This window comes from Bufo gargarizans, chromosome 1 (assembly GCF_014858855.1).
Source record: "Bufo gargarizans isolate SCDJY-AF-19 chromosome 1, ASM1485885v1, whole genome shotgun sequence".
Taxonomy (NCBI): domain Eukaryota; kingdom Metazoa; phylum Chordata; class Amphibia; order Anura; family Bufonidae; genus Bufo; species Bufo gargarizans.
Window position 1 is genome coordinate 123161972 of NC_058080.1, and position 16566 is coordinate 123178537.

The 16566-nt window shown below is 42.2% G+C and overlaps 1 protein-coding gene across 3 annotated transcripts in view; it reads right to left on the bottom strand.

The window, feature by feature from the left end:
- LOC122934684 (EF-hand calcium-binding domain-containing protein 6-like) overlaps positions 1–16566 on the bottom strand; it is a 159875-nt gene that overhangs the window by 141787 nt on the left and 1522 nt on the right. For 2 of the 3 annotated variants that reach the window (XM_044290365.1, XM_044290522.1), the window contains exon 2: positions 1300–1615. In XM_044290365.1, coding sequence (XP_044146300.1) covers positions 1300–1591 — 292 coding nt within the window. In that variant the 5' untranslated portion in view covers positions 1592–1615. Of the gene's footprint in view, positions 1–1299; positions 1616–9404; positions 9487–16566 lie in introns of those variants that run through there. The other variant, XM_044290445.1, reaches the window with a different exon arrangement.

Consider the following 16566-nt stretch of genomic DNA (forward strand, 5'->3'; position numbering starts at 1 on the left):
TAAAAAAGGTAATTCAGTGGGTACAAGTCTTTTTCAAGCCTGGCTATTTAGCCTCCATTAAAGTGCAAGTTTTCAAGCTACTAGATCTGTAATATCTCATTCACATGAATGTGTGAATGAGGCAAAAGTGCATTGTCCAGGATACCACAGAAAGAGCCACGATCAGGAATATGTTGGTGCTACACAAATAAAGTGGTATAATAACCATAAATTCATTGTGTCTTTTTGTAGATTGTAATAAAATTTTATTATCAGCACTTAAACCACACAATCTGCTGTGGTCAATTATTATTTTTTGCTAGGAGTATTCCCTATCAATCAGCTGTAACTTGAAGTGGAACATAGTAACAGGTGTCTAGAGAGAGGGAGAAAATACTCTTTGTGAGTCTTCTCTGCACCAGCTAATTGATGCTATCACCAAACCATTATCCTTAAAGGGGTTGTCCAGTATCCCCTTCTGGCCATGACCCAACAGTGATGTGTCCAGTCACTGGCTGCAGTGACACATCTGATCTTGTCCACAGTCCAGCTGGAAGTCAACAAGTCTGGGATGGTGGGACCAGAAGATCACTAAATGCAGCCAGGACACAGGACCGACGATGAACAAGTGAACATGATTCTTGTATTATGTCAATCACACTGGGGGTGCTCACTCAAAACCAAGGGCATCCTGGCCAACCCTTTATTGTAGTGTAGATATATTCATGTTAATCAATATATTGTCAACAAGCAGCCGACCATTCACCAGACATTAAAGCCATCTGTCTTGTCAAATATTGTGAAAAGGTCACAGGGAGAATTTTGAAAGGCTCCCTATTCCAATGGCAACGCATATCCCTCTCATTGAAAAGAGGATTCAACCATAAAATGAGCACTTAGTAACTGGTGCATTCACAGACAATGGATGTGTGTTCTGGAGGTCATAAACTGGGTTATTGTAGTCTCCCTGCTGTCAAGACAATTCCTCCAGTAACAGCAGTCCAGCCCATGGTAGGCCCATCCTAGTACAGTGGTACACAGGTTATATTTATTGGCCCAATCAATCTGTACTTTTCCAAAATTCATGTAGCTCAGTCTCCATCCTATCCATTACAATTTAATTTTTGTAATACATAAAAGCGCAATGGATAAATTACAACCATGTATACTATAATACACAAAAATTAATAGTCTTCAGATATTCAGGGTATTTAAAATGAATATCAAACATAATTATTACCTGATACACATTAACCCCATTCAAATTAATTAAGTACTTATATGACTGTTTTACATACAATATATCGTGTGCAAACTTACCAAATATAGGGAGCCTTGTCTTGTTCTGGTCAGTTGCAATGTTCACCTGTACACCTTCTGGAATATGATGCTTTAAAGGTGTAAGTGGTAGACTTCTGTCTCTGTAGGAGGACAAGGCTGTATGAATGTTCCTTCTGGTCTCCGGTACTTCTTCCCTATGGTATGCCATATCAGCCCTAGAAAATCCTCTTAAAGACAAGGTTTCTGGGTCACCAAGACGTGACAATGGATGCTCAATAATGGGTAGCTTTGGCATTGAGGATCGAGGTGGTGATAGAAGATGACTGGACATCTTGTACAGCTGAGCCGCTATGATCTGGAGAACATAAAGAAAAACCCATAGTGAATATCTCCAATCACATGCACAATCAATGGTATAGTATAATATGTACTGGGTATATACAATAGGTTCATAAGTGTAACATAGACCAATATCCTTTACATGTTGCACATACAGTTACACACACAGTTTGACCAGACACTTCTGGTGATTTGTGTAATCCTATAAAGATCATATTCTATTAAATAATAACCCAGATTAATCTAATGTATGTGCTGTGCACATCACAGCTTAGCTTTGCAGTGCCTTTCTCTTGTACATTCAGTATTGAGGGCCAAACATGTCTTATGTGCATCCCATCCCAATCAGAACAAAGTCTTCTAATGGAACAAAGAGCTGCATTTGTGGCTCCTGTAGCGTGAGAGGCTGACCACCATCTCACTGTTGTAATGGGAGTTCTGCCATACTAAAATGAGAATAAAAAATACTTTGATAAGGTAGTCTTCTACCAAGAGGATATCTTTTGCACACTGGCCAAAATGTAATGATGTTTCTGTGCCAATAAATGGCACAAAATGGTGTAATTTGGTGCATCTAGGGTTTCTACACTTTTTTCCAACATGCTCAACAAGGGGTCGTGGCTCTGCAATAAAGGGGCAGGACCTAGAATGCACCACTTTGAGCCAAAATTTTGGCCCAATTCTGGTGTAAAAATCTGTCTCAATGTAAGCCAACTAATAGTTGGTATAGTGTCAGCCTGAGCCCCTGGGAAAAACCTGGTGCTGGTCCAGACAGCCGGTCTAAGCGTACACCATCTTTGCGATTAGTAAATCTGGGCCATTTACAGAGACGTTTCATTGCTTTTTCCCTTCTGTCTTTACTTTCTACTACAGGTTAGAAAGCCTAGAGAAAATTACCATTATCAGCTTAGAATATCGAGGACAGCTAAATAGGTTGATTAATACCCAGAATACACATCACATAATGACTCAATAGGTGAGAAGAAGGGTAAATATAAGAAAGTAATGATTTCTGTCACTCGTTACGTTTCCAAGCCACAAAGAATGCGGATGCCTGTAGAGCAGAGTAGACAGATCTTTATTAGACACTTTTGTATACAACCAAGGTAACACAACACATGTAACCCTATTCAGACAGGAGCATGCCAGATGCAATCCATAAAATGGAGTATAATGATGTTGCCAGTATGCCAAATACACTAAGGGGAACATTTATTAAGACCATTGTGTTACATGTTGGTCATGCTCTATGCCCCGCTGATGTCAGATGCAACACAATTATTCAGAGACACATAACTTTTAGTAATTGTGGCTCGTGTGTGCAGGTCTGTGTGTCAGAACGGAAATCTACACCATCAAAAGTGTAGATTTCAGGTATAGATTCCTGGTATAGATTATAATACATGTGTCGGGCCACACCGCCCACTCTAATCTTCCCATTATGGAATTTGACAATTCAGCTTTTTCATCTATTCACAGTTTTTGTTTATGAATAATGTGATAGGCCTGCATACAAAGATGTGTTTTTAAAGGGAATCTGTCAGCAGATTTGTACCTATGACACTGGCTGACCTGTTACATGTGCTCTTGGCAGCTGAAGGCATCTGTGTTGGTCCCATGGGAATGCGAGTTTGTGCTTATGGAAGTGTCTCGTTCGGGTAATGGAGGGAAACACCACACCGAACATAGGAGGGAAAGGGGTGAAGGAATAAGGCCTGGAAACTAGGGAAAGGAGATGGGCACCTCCTAGTAAAACCCTAATCAAAGTCCACACTAACTACCAGTATGAACAGATCCCAGTGGTACGTGAGTTCATACCCAGGAATACCTAGAGTTCTAACTCACCCTATAGTACCCTGGTACTAATGTCAGGACTTAGACAACCTGTTCCCCCAAAAGGAAGGATGAACAGGAGTCTTCCTCAAGCCTTAATACAAATGACAGGGAAATGCAGCACACAAAGTAACCCAAACTAAATACAAAAGGGAAAGAAAACACTTAGCACAGCACCAGGAACTCAGCCAAGATCCACACACCAGCAATCCACAACTCAAACAGAAGCTATAAACCACACAGCATAGTGTGAGAAACAACAATAAATAGAGAAGGTAAAATGACCACAATAACAACACCTGGGGAAAGAAGGTGTGGCAAGCACCAGTAACAACACAGACGTCATTTGATCCAAACGGAAAACATGTCAGATCAAACCACGTGTTGCCAGTCTCACAATCTCCTGCCACCTGTCGCGGAAACGTCCGTGACAGGAAGAAGTTAATCTTACATCATTGGAAGAACACAGGGTAGGGTGATAGACAAAGACAGTAGAAGAGTGCAGCACTATGTAGATCCTTGTGTGTGAGAATGATTTAATAATAAATGATAATAATAACTTGATTGGGCAACCATTGCAGAATAGAGGTATCCATGTAGACGGTGGACAAAAAGATGAATCTGGCTGCTTTATTCAAGAGAGAACATACCCCAGACAAGTAGTGCTGCCTAGGAGTAATATTTGTAGCACCCCTCACTGAAAAAGAAATATCAGGATTAAGTAGTTTAGTAGATTGTGGAAACACACCATCGCGACCAAACATGACTACTAGAGCCAATGACTGACAATACATGACAATATCCTGCTAGCCCTAGAAGCAGCTGATTGACATTGTATGATGTTATTCAATCTATGATCTACAAGGACACCCAAATCCTTCTCTACAAATGACTCTCCCAGTGTTGCTTCCCCTAGGACATATGATGCATGTAGATTAATACTACCCAGATACCTAACTTTACATTTTTCTACACTGAACCTCATTTGCCAAGTAAATGCCCAAACAAGCAACTTGTCCAAGTTGGCTTGTAGTTAACGACATCTTCCTTAGACTGCACAGTACTACATTACTTGTGTCCTTTGCAAAAATAGAAACATCCCTTGTATCATTAATAAATACATTAAATAATAGAGGACCCAGCACAGAACCTTGGAGTACACAACATATAATCAGGGGCCAATCAGAATAGGAACCACTGACTATAACTTTGTGGACATGGTCCCTCAGACAGTTTTCAATCCAATTTTAACTATACTTTTTAAGCCTATAGATCTTATTTTAACCATTGTCTATGAGGGACAGTATTAAACGCCTTGCAAAGTCCAAAAGTCCAAATTCACAGCCACCCCTCTGTCTAGGTTTCTACTCACCTCTTCAGAAAAACAAACCAAGTTGATCTGACAATCTCTGTACTTGATAAAACCATACTGGCTATCACTTATAATGTTAACTGCTGACACATACTCCTATATATATATTCCTTAACTAGTTCCTCAAACATTTTTTCCACAAAATATTGTTCAGTCATTTTGAGTTATTAGATAGTGTGGAGATCAGGGGGGTGAAATAGGCTTGTTTGGCATGATGATGGTCAGAGTTGTATGGTTGCCACCATCTGTGTTAGGAGGTTCAGGATGTAGAAGACACTCCTTTGTGCAGGGCGTGTTGCACTGTAATGCATAGTAGCTGGATCTGAACAGGAGAGGGAAGAGAGTGGGGATAATAAAAATTGGAAAGTGTCTATAAGGTAATGAGTCTAGTTTTCTGTATGCGTGTGTTCCTGCTGAGATAGTAGAAACAGTTGTGCACCACATAGTCCAATGCTCTTTAAGCCCTGCTCTCCTTTTCTCCTCTGAGAATGAGTAATTTGGTTCCCAATGACGTTTCACCAAAGGAGCAGCCAACCTAATCTTTTGGGCTATAGGATGGACCCAGCACATCTATACTGTCTATATGGTCCAAGGGCCCCTCTTCTCAACTCTGGAAGCAACCACAATGATTACAAGGGCTTTCTACCCTATTGCAACTCAAGGACAAGTAACTGTGGCACTAACCATATTAAGGCTTCAAGAAGTGAATGAGATTGTTCTTTTTCCATTTGTGGATTACAAATAAACTTTCATTTAACCCTTGTAGATTACAAGCCTTTAGTTTCCCTTCCTCGGATACACCTGAGGGCAAACATCTATGTCTGACAGAGCACCTAAGCTTAGTCTCTTCAAGGATTTTACATTGTTTTTCATGCTGACAGTCAAAATTTCATATTGTTTAAGTCCTTATGGACCACACATCTAGCCTCTTCTCAAGAACTGAAGAAGACTTTGGGAGTGAAGTGTCTGTCTTCTAACATTCTCCTTGCTTTGAATAAAGAAGGTTCGCATTCAGATACCTGCTCAGTCACTACAGCTAGCTCTTATAAAACCTATACTGGTTGCTTAATATATTCATGGGCCCAGATTTACTAATGTGTCTTCTCCAAAAATCTGTTTAAAAAGTGGTGTAAACGGGAGCAATGTTGATGCAAAATGGCACATCTAGGGTTTCTACACTTTTTTTCTAACATGCTTGACAAGGGGACAGTGCTTAGTGCCATTTTGTGCCACAATTGTGCCACAATTCTGGCATAAAACGTGTCTTAAAGTAAGCCAACCAATAGTATAGAGTCAGCGTAAAGTGTCTATCCCTGCACCAGATTTATCATCCAGTCTGAGCCCCTGTGATAAATCAAGTGTAGGTCTAGACAGTCTGTTTAATGCTGGATTTACACTGCCCAATGTTCGGGCCGAACATTCCTACGAAAACGTGTTCATCGCATGACACCAGGGGCGGATTCGCCATAGACCTTACAGGGAATTTTCCCGGTGGGCTGATGACCTCCTCACATCTGGCCAGTGGAAGTTTTTGGGGATGTATTTTGTGCTGCTGGCAGTATTTTGTGATGGACTGTGGTATTTGGCTCTGTTGGGTGGTATAATGTGCCACAATATGGTATTGCTGGCCTTACTTTCCATCATTTTGGACACGACTACAAAACAGGGCCACTTTTAGTTCCCAGTCTACAGCTGCATGACCCAATAGTTCATGTGGACACCTAAATTATCGTTTCTGGGCAGTACTCTGCCACCCACAAACAATTAGTATTCTGTATGGGAATCAGCGACGGCATTAGTGATTGCTCCATACTGTGGAGGGGATCACTGCATGTAAATGCTGTGCTCACCTCCACTGACAAGCAGCGAATGTTGGGAAGAAACGCTTCCTTCCTGACAATCATCAGCTTCATTGGGCAGTGTAAAAATTTACACCATCTATAGGCTTAATAAATCCGGGCCATGGTTTCTATACACCTTACAGCTACAATGCATACATGCATCAAAAAAGAAGGATTCCCTTCACTGTTCCTGGGTAGAATCTAATCAAATGTCATTTTTCAACAGCCATTTAAACATGAATTTTTTTAATCAAATTCCTCCACAGATCATTTTGAATCCAAGCTTTAATCTCACCCTTCCATTTATTATTATTTCAGTTCAATTCTGAATAATATAGGGCACTGTCACATGTAACTAGGCAATTAAGACTCCACCACTTCCTGGCCATTCTCCAGTAGCTCTCTGCATAGCCTGAGAAGAGAAGCCTGGAGGTGCCTTACCCTAACTACAGAGGACAACACAATCAGATCCCTCTTTAGTCAATAGTTCCAAGCAGTGGTGTGGGCCCCCAGGCAATAACGGCCCCCTTACTAATCATAGCTATAATACACTTGAATTGCGTAAGACAATGCTTTTGAGCACCAATAATCTGTTTGAGAGAGACGGGTTGACTAGGCCTGAGCAACAGAATGACCACTCACATGTAGCCTACTGGCTCTACAGGTGAAACTCGAAAATTTTAATATTGTGCAAAAGTCCATTTATTTCAGTAAAGCAAATTAAATGGAATTGCATTAATGCAGCTTAAAATTAGAATTTTGTGAAAAGGTTCAATATTCTAAACTCAGAGGCCCCTTTCACACGGGCGAGTATTCCGCACGGATGCGATGCGTGAGGTGAACGCATTGCACCCGCACTGAATACCGACCCATTAATTTCTATGGGGCTGTTCACATGAGCTGTGATTTTCACGCATCACTTATGCGTTGCGTGAAAATCGCAGCATGTTCTATTTTGTGCGTTTTTCACGTAACGCAGGCCCCATAGAAATGAATGGGGTTGCGTGAAAATCGCAAGCATCCGCAAGCAAGTGTGGATGCGGTGCGATTTTTCACGCACGGTTGCTAGGAGACGATCGGGATGGAGACCCGATCATTATTATTGCTGAACAGGACCTGTGGTGACGTCACTCCGGTCATCACATGTTCCATCACATGATCTTTTACCATGGTGATGGATCATGTGATGGATCATGTGATGACCTGAGTGACGTCACCACAGGTCCTGTTCCTGCAATGAATGCTCACCACAGGTCCTATTCAGCAAAGGAGACAGAAGAGAAGCCGGGCTACGCGATCAAGTGGACTAAGGTGAGTTAAATTTTTTTAATTTTTTTTTTAACCCCTCCAGCACTCTTTTACTATGCATTCTGTATTCAGAATGCTATTATTTTCCCTTATAACCATGTTATAAGGTAAAATAATACAATCTACAGAACACCGATCCCAGACCAGAACTTCTGTGGAGAAGTTCGGGTTTGGGTACCAAACATGCGCGATTTTTCTCGCGTGAGTGCAAAACGCATTACAATGTTTTGCACTCGCGCTGAAAAATCGCGGGTTTTCCCGCAACGCACCCGCACATTTTCCTGCAATGCCCATCTGAAAGAGGCCAAAGTGTCACCCTCTAGTCAGCTAATTAATCCATAGCCCCTGAGCAAAGGGTACCTCAAAATTAAGACTTTGGGGTTTCATAAGCTGTAATCCATAATCATCCAAATTATAACTAAAAAAGGCTTGAAATATCTCGCTTTGCATGTAATGAGTCTCTCATATGTTAGTTTCACCTTTTAAGTTACATTACTGAAATAAATCAACTTTGCACGATATTCAAATTTTTCGAGTTTCACCTGTATATAACAGCAGCATGGAGGTCAGTGCACTGTGGATGGTGCTGGTATGGGGACAGTTGCCACCTGCCTTCTGGTGCCACCCTGACTGGCTCTGATATAACGTGTACTGGTTGAGGTTGTAATTGTGGCTTTGTTATAGGGGACGTTGTTGACTGATCAGGCTACTTGGGCTGGCTTTGATATGGGGTACTATGGATAGTTTGCGTATATATATATTGTGTATGCTTTTTTTTTAAAACTATTTTATAAAGTATGCTATTTATGTTTGTATATTTGTAATAAGAACAGAGTACAACAGAGAAATGGAGAACCGTGCAATGTCTGTGCTATACAGATCACACAATCATTTACCTTTCTATCCTTTACCCTATGAACATTCATACAATTGTACTTTGAATATTAATTTGTGATTAATTTGTGACTTCGGTCAATACTCTGAGATGTACTGTATGTCACCTAACGTTTGTAAATCTTAAAACATCCTTAAAATGAAATAGTAATAAGGAAAAAGAAAAAATATAATAATTAGAAATATTGTTACACAGTTAAATTGCCATTCGCTTCCCTTTTATGTTTATCCCATCTCTACATTGCATAATACTAACACATATACATTTACTTAAAAGTATATACTGTGAATGGTGATTGCAATCAGTGTGCTGGTTCAATCTATTTCTTTTTAAGCCTTTGTATTTAAAGAGTTAATAGACTATTAATCTGCCAAAACATCCGTGCCTTTCATGCCTGCAGGATCTGTACCGTGCATTTAAATGCAAGCTATTCAATCACATTCTCTGCTTGAAACACAAAACCTAAGACTTGATTTTACTTTCTTAGGCAGAAAAAAAAGGTCAAACTTTCAGAATTCTCCATAGATTAAGTAAACAGATTCCAACCACTACTTACTGTGAGCCCGGTTGTGCAGTTTTGCTCTTTAATTCCTTATTATCCGGGCTCGCTCGCTTTGTAGTCCTCACAGCGTATGGTCTAATGTTGTTCTCTTTTATTGAACGGAGACAGGTTGCTAGAGGCAACATGGAGAAACCTAAAATCTCCGGCCAATTTATTGTAATAGGAGGCAGCAGCCAGCTCTGGGAGGCAAGCTGTCAATCAATGCATTGACCAAGCCCCTGCATTCATTCCCATTGTGTAAAGCGGTGACAGCCACACCTTTACCCTGTAACTAAAGACTATTCACAATGTGCACGCTGTCATGTAAAGTCAATTACCCCCCTCTCTGTAATGTTTGGCATCAAGTTAACTCTTTTGCTATAATGTAACAGTTTGAGGTTCAGGCTCGGACTGGCCCACAGGGGTACAGGGGAATGCCCCGGGGGGCCACTGAGCAAGGTGGGGCCCCCAGTCTCCTACCCCCTGCACAAGTGGCACATAACACATTAGATTTTCCTGCACTACATATACATATATTCAATGTACCGCACCTCAACCAGCCTACGTTCATATAAAAAACTTGTTCGATTATTTATTATATTTGAATGTATCCGTATGGTGGGCCCCCCAAAATAAATTTTACTGGTGGGCCCTAGGTAGCCCAGTCCGACACTGTTGAGGTTATTATTAGGGCACATAGAAGTAAAATTGAGGCACACAGTTTTCAGTATTTGCAATTTCAGGGGATTTATTTATTTGTATCATCTAGTGGTATCATCCATTTGCCCAATCTATTTCATAATTTGAACATTTTCATAAACCGGACTTTTCGGTCGCGCAGGACCTTCATCTGCGGTTTTATCTGTTCAGACGGGTGTGTGAGCTTGTGAACAGATAAAACTGCAGATGAAGGTCCTGCGCGACCAAAACGTCCGGTTTATGAAAATGTTCAAATTATGAAATGGATGAAATGGCAAATGGATGATACCACTAGATGATACAAATAAATAAATCCCCTGAAATTGCAAATACTGAAAACTGTGTGCCTCAATTTTACTTCTATGTATATTGGCTGCTTGCAGCCCTTGACCGGCACCAGAATATTAAATAGTAGAGTGCGGTTCTCAATCTTCTTCAAATTATTAGGGCACAGTCAGACGTGTCCAAGCAGCCATGTCCACTGCATGACCTTGGAAGTTTTTGAGGATGTATTTTGTGATGGACTGTGGTATTTGGCTCTGTTGGGGTGTTATAATGTGTCCACAATATGGTATTGCTGGCCCCGTCTGCTTGTGTTGGCCCTGCCTTCCATCAATTTGGACCCGACTACAAAACGGGGATACTTTTAGTATTTTTTCCAGGCCCACTTTAAGTTGCCAGTCCGCTCCTGCTTAAAGGGGTTGTCTCACTTCTGCAAATGGCATTTATCATATGGGCAAGGTTAATACAAGGCACTTACTAATGTATGGTGATTGTCCATATTGTTACCTTTTCTGGCTTGATTTATTTGGCAATCACATTATACACTGCTCGTTTCCATGGTTATGACCACCCTGCAATCTAGCAGCGGTGGTCGTGCTTGCACACTATAGGAAAAAGCGCCAGCCTATGGGCACTCCCACGGTCCCAGCCACCAGAAAGGCAGACGCCTTTTCCTATAGTGTGCAAGCATGGCCACCGCTGCTGGATTGCAGGGTGGTCGTAACCATGGAAACCAGCAGTGTATACTGTGAAGGAAAAATGAATCCAGCCAGCAAAGGGGGCAATATGGACAGTCACAATACATTAGTAAGTGCCTTATATAAACTTTACCTACAGTATCTCACAAAACTGAGTCCACCCCTCACATTTTTGTAAATATTTTATTCTATCTTTTCATGGGACAACACTGAAGATCTGACACTTTGATACAATGTAAAGTAGTCAGTGTACAGCTTGTATAACAGTGCAAATGTGGTGTGCCCTCAAAATCACTCAACACAGCCACATGGTCCTGATGCAGTTTTGCAATTCAATATTAATTTATAAAAGAGAAGTTATATCTGTCCTTTACAGGTTCTCTCCTTTTATAATCCACTCCTGATTTTAGCTTCCAAAACTGTATCAGCAAACTTGACCGTGTGACCATACCCTCATACAGAACCAGTAAAAGGCCCTGCACTGGCGGTGGATCCGCTGGAGTTATGAAAAGGCGCCGGCCTCTATTTAGATTGTTTCCTTGCTGTCTTACATTTAGACATTTTCTATGCCTAAAACAGCAGCCCATGCCTTGCCCACACTTTTAGACCTGGAGTGAGTGGGGAGAAGTCGCAGATTGCGGCGCAAAGGATCTTTGCACTGCAATCTGCACCAGAAATACGCCTAATTTTGGAATATTTCTGCTTAATAAATGACCCCCTATATATTTATTAGGAGTCTCAATTATTACCATTTGATGTGACTCATAACCTGCAAAGGTTTGCGGATGGCTTCTATATACATACAATAAATATTTTATTTGTATTTACATAATTGCCTCATAGTGAATGTCGTGAGTTGTAAAGTGGCAATACATGTCTAGGTAGATGAAGAGAAATGTGACTCCATCTTGTCTTCTCTTACATGTACAGAATTGTTATTATATCTCACCCAAGCATCCCCCCCTCTGTGAGTTAGGTTTCCTTATCTGTCCCAGGACAGATTCTGGGAATATCCTAGAACTAGAACAAACATTTTGTCTCATTCAGGGTCATTCGGCACAACTGTGTACATTCTTATATGTGACGTATTACATACCATAAAAGGATGTTCCGGTAGTATCTGCACCGATGTTTATCTTTTATGATTGGTTTAACGCTGTTGTTATGCAAACTTTTCTACTGCCTTTATAAGGCCGAGTGATAGCATAATAAAGTTAGAGTGTTTCTCAGTAATACTTGTGTGTGTCTGTTATTAGCAACTGAGAAACATCTCTACTGACGTCAGTGTCTCAAACCAAGGTTGTCGTAGAGGTCCAGAAAGGTCCAAATCCTTTCAATTTGGGGGCTCCGGATAGAGAAGGCCATCCTCATGTCCGGTAAGAGAGATATCCCTTTTGTCCACTGCCGGGTCCGAGGGCACTGGCCACATCTCTACCCGTGAGTTTTTATTATGTATCCGGGATACATTGTTAAGCCTTAAAAATAGACTCCGGGAGTTTATAATAAGTACTTGGAGTACTTTCATGAATAAGGCTGGCACTTGGAGTGCCACGTATGGCATAGAGTCTCAGGGAGATCTATCCGTAAGTTGGTTTGTGTCAGGGACACACCATAGGATCTCCGGGAGATCTATTTACTTTATCTAACTGTCAACAGAGATTTTTTTAGTACCAGGAGTACATGTAAGAGAACAGTCTCAGGTAGACTGACCTACCTTGGTTTGACGCATACCTATATTTAGAGCATAAGATACATAGAGTGTTAAGATCCATCTGTTTGTGTGAGAGCTATTGTTCTGGTACTAAGTGTAAGAACATATCTCACTGTAATATTATCACTCTGTCATTTGATGAATTTTCTTACTGTGGGTGGAGGAAAATCTAAGTGTGAGTTTCCCCCTCCCAACCAGGGACTGCAGGCTGCAAATAGTGACAGCCTAATTCTCCCTCCCAATCTCATGTTGATTGTAAAGCAGAGCGTTTTCTCATGGACCTCAGACAAAATACAAGACTTTGAGAAACATTTATATGAGAAGGAGGCAGCGGGATGCTTTGAGATCAGGAAGATACAGACCCCCACACATAGTTACAAAAGTTCAGGAGCCAAAACCGTGAGTAAACAGAGACAGCCGAGACATTTCTCAGTTGCTGTCAGCCATTTACTGCAGATGCTGTCTGTTTCAGCGTGATAGACTTGAAAAATGCTTTCTTCTCTATCCCGGTTGACAAGTAGACCAGACTCTTTTTTCTTTTTCCTTTGAGGGTCGCCAACTCACCTGGTGCAGGATGCCCCAGGGATATGCTGATTCACCTGTAGTGTACAACATTGTCCTCCAAGCCAGTTTAAAACCATGGCACCAGGGTTCTGTACTCTTGCAATACGTGGATGATTTGTGATTTGTGCAGTGTGTCACAGGAGGCCAATGTAACAGATGGTTTATCTTTGTTGAAATGGTTGTCTGAATGTGGACACAAGGTGTCACACAAGAAAATGCAATGGTGTAAAAAGCAAGTTGAATACTTGGGCTTTGTTCTCACAAAGGGAGAAAGGAGAATCAGCACAGAAAGAGTCCAGTCTGTTGCGGGCCTGGTCACCCCACACACCAAGAAAGAAATGTTATCTTTCCTTGGTATGATAAACTACTGCAGACAATGGATTCCTGATTGCTCCTACTATGACAATGTAACGAGACAAGCCACTCTGGCAGACATGCCAGATCTCATCAGGTGGGCTGAGGAAATGTTTAAAGGGATTCTGTCACCTCCCCTAACCCAAAAAACGATTTTAAAGCAGCCATGAAGCACAGCTTACCTTGATTAGGCTGTGCTCTTTTATCTTGTAATCCGTCCAGCAGTTTCTGCAAAAAACGACTTTTATTGATATGCAAATGTGTCCTGAAGGTGCCCAGAGGGGCGTTTTGTTCCTCTTAGAGAGCCCAGTACCGCCCCTCTTACAGTGCCCAGCCCGCCTTCCTTTCACTGTCTAACCGCCCCCAGCCTGCCACAGCCTCTCCTCCCCCCTCCCTCACGCCGAACGAACTCTCACACAGGCGCAGTACCCACTGAGGGCTGCGCCTGTGCGATCAGCAGGAGACTGAGGGCAGGAGCTTCATCCTCGTCACTGGGCATGTGCTGAGCCCAGTGACGTCCGATGCTCGCTCTTCCCTGCTGACTGAGTTCGTTCGGCGTGAGGGAGGGGGAGGAGAGGCTGTGGCAGGCTGGGGGCGGTTAGACAGTGCAAGCAAGGCGGGCTGGGCACTGTAAGAGGGGCGGTACTGGGCTCTCTAAGAGGAACAAAACGCCCCTCTGGGCACCTTCAGGACACATTTGCATATCAATAAAAGTCGTTTTTTGCAGAAACTGCTGGACGGATTACAAGATAAAAGAGCACAGCCTAATCAAGGTAAGCTGTGCTTCATGGCTGCTTTAAAATCGTTTTTTGGGTTAGGGGAGGTGACAGAATCCCTTTAATGCATTTGATTATTTGAAATGTTCTTTAAGGTCCAGGTTTGGGCCTCCCTGACTACAAACTCACATTCCACGTATATGCTTGACAAAATTGTAAAACCATGGCGGGTGTGCTGACACAGTATCACAGAGGCAAGTTACGTCCTTGTGCCTTTTTCTCAAAGGTGGTTCTGGCATCTGTCCAAGGAATGCCGGCCTGTCTGAGATCTCTTGCAGCCTGTGCTATGATGGTTGAGCTTTCAATGCCACTCACAATGGGACATGAGACTATCCTGTACACCACACATGATGTATTAGGCCTTCTCAAAGGCATACACACACAGCACATGTCTGCACAAAGATTATCTGGATATGAGATTCTACTCCTCAGCAATCCCTCCCTCCAAATCAAATACGCAACACACACCTCGGGTCCAGCACCTATCTTGAATTCCCTATTAGGACGTAAAGGACCTGAGGATCACTTGACAGAGGTTGATTGTATACACGCCATACAACATGACACACATATTGTCCTGGAAGCCAGACCCATCACATACCATTCTGCACAAGCAGCAGAATTGATTGCACTCAAGAGAGTATGCATACTACATGAAGGCAAGCCAGTCACCATTTACACTGACAGCAGGTACGCATATGAAGTGGTCTGGGCCACGGGGTCATTTGGCAAAGGAGACGATTCATTGCAGCTGATCGTAAGCACATCTCACATTCAGAACTTGTCATACTACTTTTAGAAGCCATAAGATTTCCCTGACAGATTGTCCACTGCAGGGCGCATACTGGTGGTAAAGATCATGTGTCCCAATGCAATGCCCTGGCAGACGCGGAAGCCAAGAAGGCTGCACTGATGGCCCCGGCCACATTGCAAATGGTGAAATTAGTACCTCCTTCACTTGAGTTAACTCAGATGCTTGTGGATCTCCAGTCCTCAGCTACTGATGATGAAATGGCCGATTGGTGTTATCCAATCTTGCAGAAGAATCCTAGGACAGGATTAATCTGCAAAGAGGGAGAACCATGCATACCACAATACAGCTCCCCTCTGTTCATTGCACATTTTCATGGAGTAGGACACAACAGCATTCAAAGAACACACATGCTGCTAGCACAGAATTTCTATATTACAGGCATTAAACAGTTAGTGTCAGATTATGTGGGAAGGTGTATCACATGTTTGAGGAACAATCCAAACACTATTGTAACCAGATTAATTAAAACCCTAAGTGAAATTGAGGAAAAAGTTGCTTGTAAGTCTCCTTGTCTTCCACAGGAACCAACTTACCCATTCCAAGTGGGAGATATTGTGTTGATAAGAAATTAAAGAAAGGAAAATTTGCAGGAGACTTCACCTACGGACCATTGACTACAGTGGTAGCCGCGACCCGCATAGCAGTACTCACGGAAGAAGCACCTACTTGGATCCACGCCACCAGAGTGAAACTGGTAAAGGAGGCACCCCAAAATGAGGTAATAATGGGGACAGACAGTCCTGAACTCGAAAAAGGACAAAGTGAGGTACTAACGGGAGCAGACAGCTCTGACCTCCACCAGGATGCACTCCCTCAAGTCTGGAAGATGGCACAGACGGTCCACTTAGACTGTGGGGTTACTGATGATCCTAATGACTCTGCCGGAGGATAACAAAGCTGAAGTTGCTATAACTCAGAAAGGTGGAATCACTACCTTCTGGTACAATTCCTCCAGTGCTCATCACGTTGCAACTTACTCTTTCTGTTTATGTAGCATAATGAAGTGCAGTCCTTCCACGAGATGCGGCAACCACTATAGGAATGAACATACCCTCAGAAACAAACATACCCTCTACCCTCTAGATACCCCGTATCTTAACTTTTAACAATATGAGAGCAATATCTGACCCAACATATGAGGAGGCTCTTGCAGCAGAAACTGGGTTCTCTGATGCCAACCTATGGTTAGAATGGATGAAGTACAGCGCTGCTTCAGTAAATAAAAGTAATTGTTATATATGTGGGACCGCTAAGCCTCAATTAGGTACTGTGCCCTTAA